The sequence below is a fragment of the Eimeria mitis genome, genomic scaffold, assembly GCF_000499745.2.
Source record: "Eimeria mitis Houghton genomic scaffold, Emh_scaff192, whole genome shotgun sequence".
NCBI classification, from domain to species: Eukaryota; Apicomplexa; class Conoidasida; order Eucoccidiorida; family Eimeriidae; genus Eimeria; species Eimeria mitis.
In genome coordinates, this window is record NW_013570241.1 from 29,152 (window position 1) to 30,979 (window position 1,828).

Sequence of the window (1,828 nt, forward strand, 5' to 3'; positions counted from 1 at the left end):
TTGCTGCTGCTGCTGCTGCTGCTGCTGTTCAAGGAGATCGGCGTAGTCTGCTGCTGCTGCAGCAAAAGCAGCAGCTGTGCGGCGCCACGCACGAGAGCTGCTGCTGGTGAAGGCAACAAACAGTAGATTGCTGTCAGCAGCAGCAGCAGCAGCAGTTGTTGCTGCTGCTGTTGTTTTTTCTGCTGCTGCTGCTGCTGCTGCATGCAGTGTGCCTCTCAGCTCATGGGCTGTCAAAGGCTCCACAGAACCTGCAGCAGCAGCAGCAGCAGCAGCAGCAGCAGAGCAGCAGCTAAAGAGTAGCAGCAGCAACCCCATCATTATCAGGCTGTGCTTCAGCCCCTGCTGCTGCTGTTGTTGCTGTTGCTGTTGCTGCTGCTGCTGCTGCTTCTGCCGATGTTGCGGATATTCCTATTGCTGCTGCTGCTGCTGCTGCTGCTGCTGCTGCTTCTGCTGCTGATGCTGCTGCTTCTACTGCAGCAGCTGCTTCTGCTGCTGCTACGCCTGCTGATGCTGCTGCGCCTGCTGCTGCTGCTGCTGCTGCTGCTGTTCCCTTGCTGCGGTAAGGGCCGTCCGCTGCTCAGCAGCTGTCTGCTGCCTTCTGCTGCAGCAGCAGCAGCAACAACAGCTGGTGGCGTTGCTGCTGTTGCTGCAGCGGTGTGTGTTGCTGGTGCTGCTGATGTAGTTTCTATAGTATCTGTTCCTGCTGCTGCAGTATCTGCTGCTGCTGCCTCGGCAGCTGCTGCAGCTGCTGCAGCTGTTCTGTTGCTGCTACTGCGACCGCTGCTGCTGCTCCTGCTGCTGCTGCTGCTGCTGCAGCTGCCAGCAGCAAGCTAGTTGCTGCTGGAATCAACTGGGGCGTGGGGTGTGTAGGCAGGTCTGCGGTGTATAGGCAGCTGTGTGCATGCATACAGCTCAGCGTGTGGTTAGGGTGGTTTTTGTTGTGTATTTTTGTATTTATTTTTTAATTAATAAAATCATTTTCAATTCAAATTGAAATAATTAATAATAAAGAAAAAGAAAAAGAAGAAATGCTGCGGCTGTTGCTGCTTTTCTGCTGCTGCTGCTGCTGCTGCTGCTGCTGCTGCTGCTGCTGTCGGCTGCGGCGGTCCAGTGGCCTGCTGCAGCGGTGCATGCAGCAGCTTTCTGCGAATTAAAAAAAATAAATTAATTATATTTAAATTAAATTAAATTAATTAATTATATTTACTAGAAAACACATTAAAAAATAATTTATATTCATTTATACAGCAGCAGTTATATAACGCTGCTGACGAGCAGCTGCCTATACACCCCAACACCAGCAGCAGCAGCAGCAGCAGCAGCAGCAGCAGCAGCAGCAGCAGCAGCAACCCCTGATGAGCTGCCTATACACCTCAAACCCCACAACCTTGTGCATGCAGAAAGAGAAGAATAAATTCAGGAAGCAACTCAGAGCTGCAGCAACAAACAAACCAGCAGCAGCTGCTGCTGCTGCTGCTGCAGCAGGTAGAGTCCCTGGTGCTGCTGCTGCTGTTGCTGCTGCAGTTGTTGCTGCTGCTGCTGCTGCTGCTGCAGCAGCTGCTGCTGCTCTGTTTGGTTGTTAATGCTTCTGCTGCTGCTGCCAGCAACAGGACCACTAGCACCCTATGTTGCTGCTGCATAGTATAAAATGTTGCGCTGTATGTACACCCCAAACCCTAAACCCTAAACCCTAAACCCTAAACCCTAAACCCTGAATTTTGAGGGTTTAGGGTTTTGCAAGCAACGGGCGTTGGGGTTTAGCCGCGCCAATCAAAGTAAGCAAAAAAAATACAAAATAAATAAAATAAATAAAATAAATAAAATAAAT

At 50.8% G+C, this 1,828-nt stretch overlaps 1 protein-coding gene across 1 annotated transcript in view; it reads right to left on the reverse strand.

Annotated features, from left to right (window-relative positions):
• EMH_0002730 (uncharacterized protein) overlaps positions 1-318 on the reverse strand; it is a gene marked incomplete at both ends in the record, with an annotated part of 909 nt that extends 591 nt beyond the window's left edge. Inside the window, one exon of the mRNA XM_013496112.1 lies at positions 1-318. Coding sequence (XP_013351566.1) covers positions 1-318 — 318 coding nt within the window.
• Between the last annotated feature and the right edge of the window lie 1,510 nt (positions 319-1,828).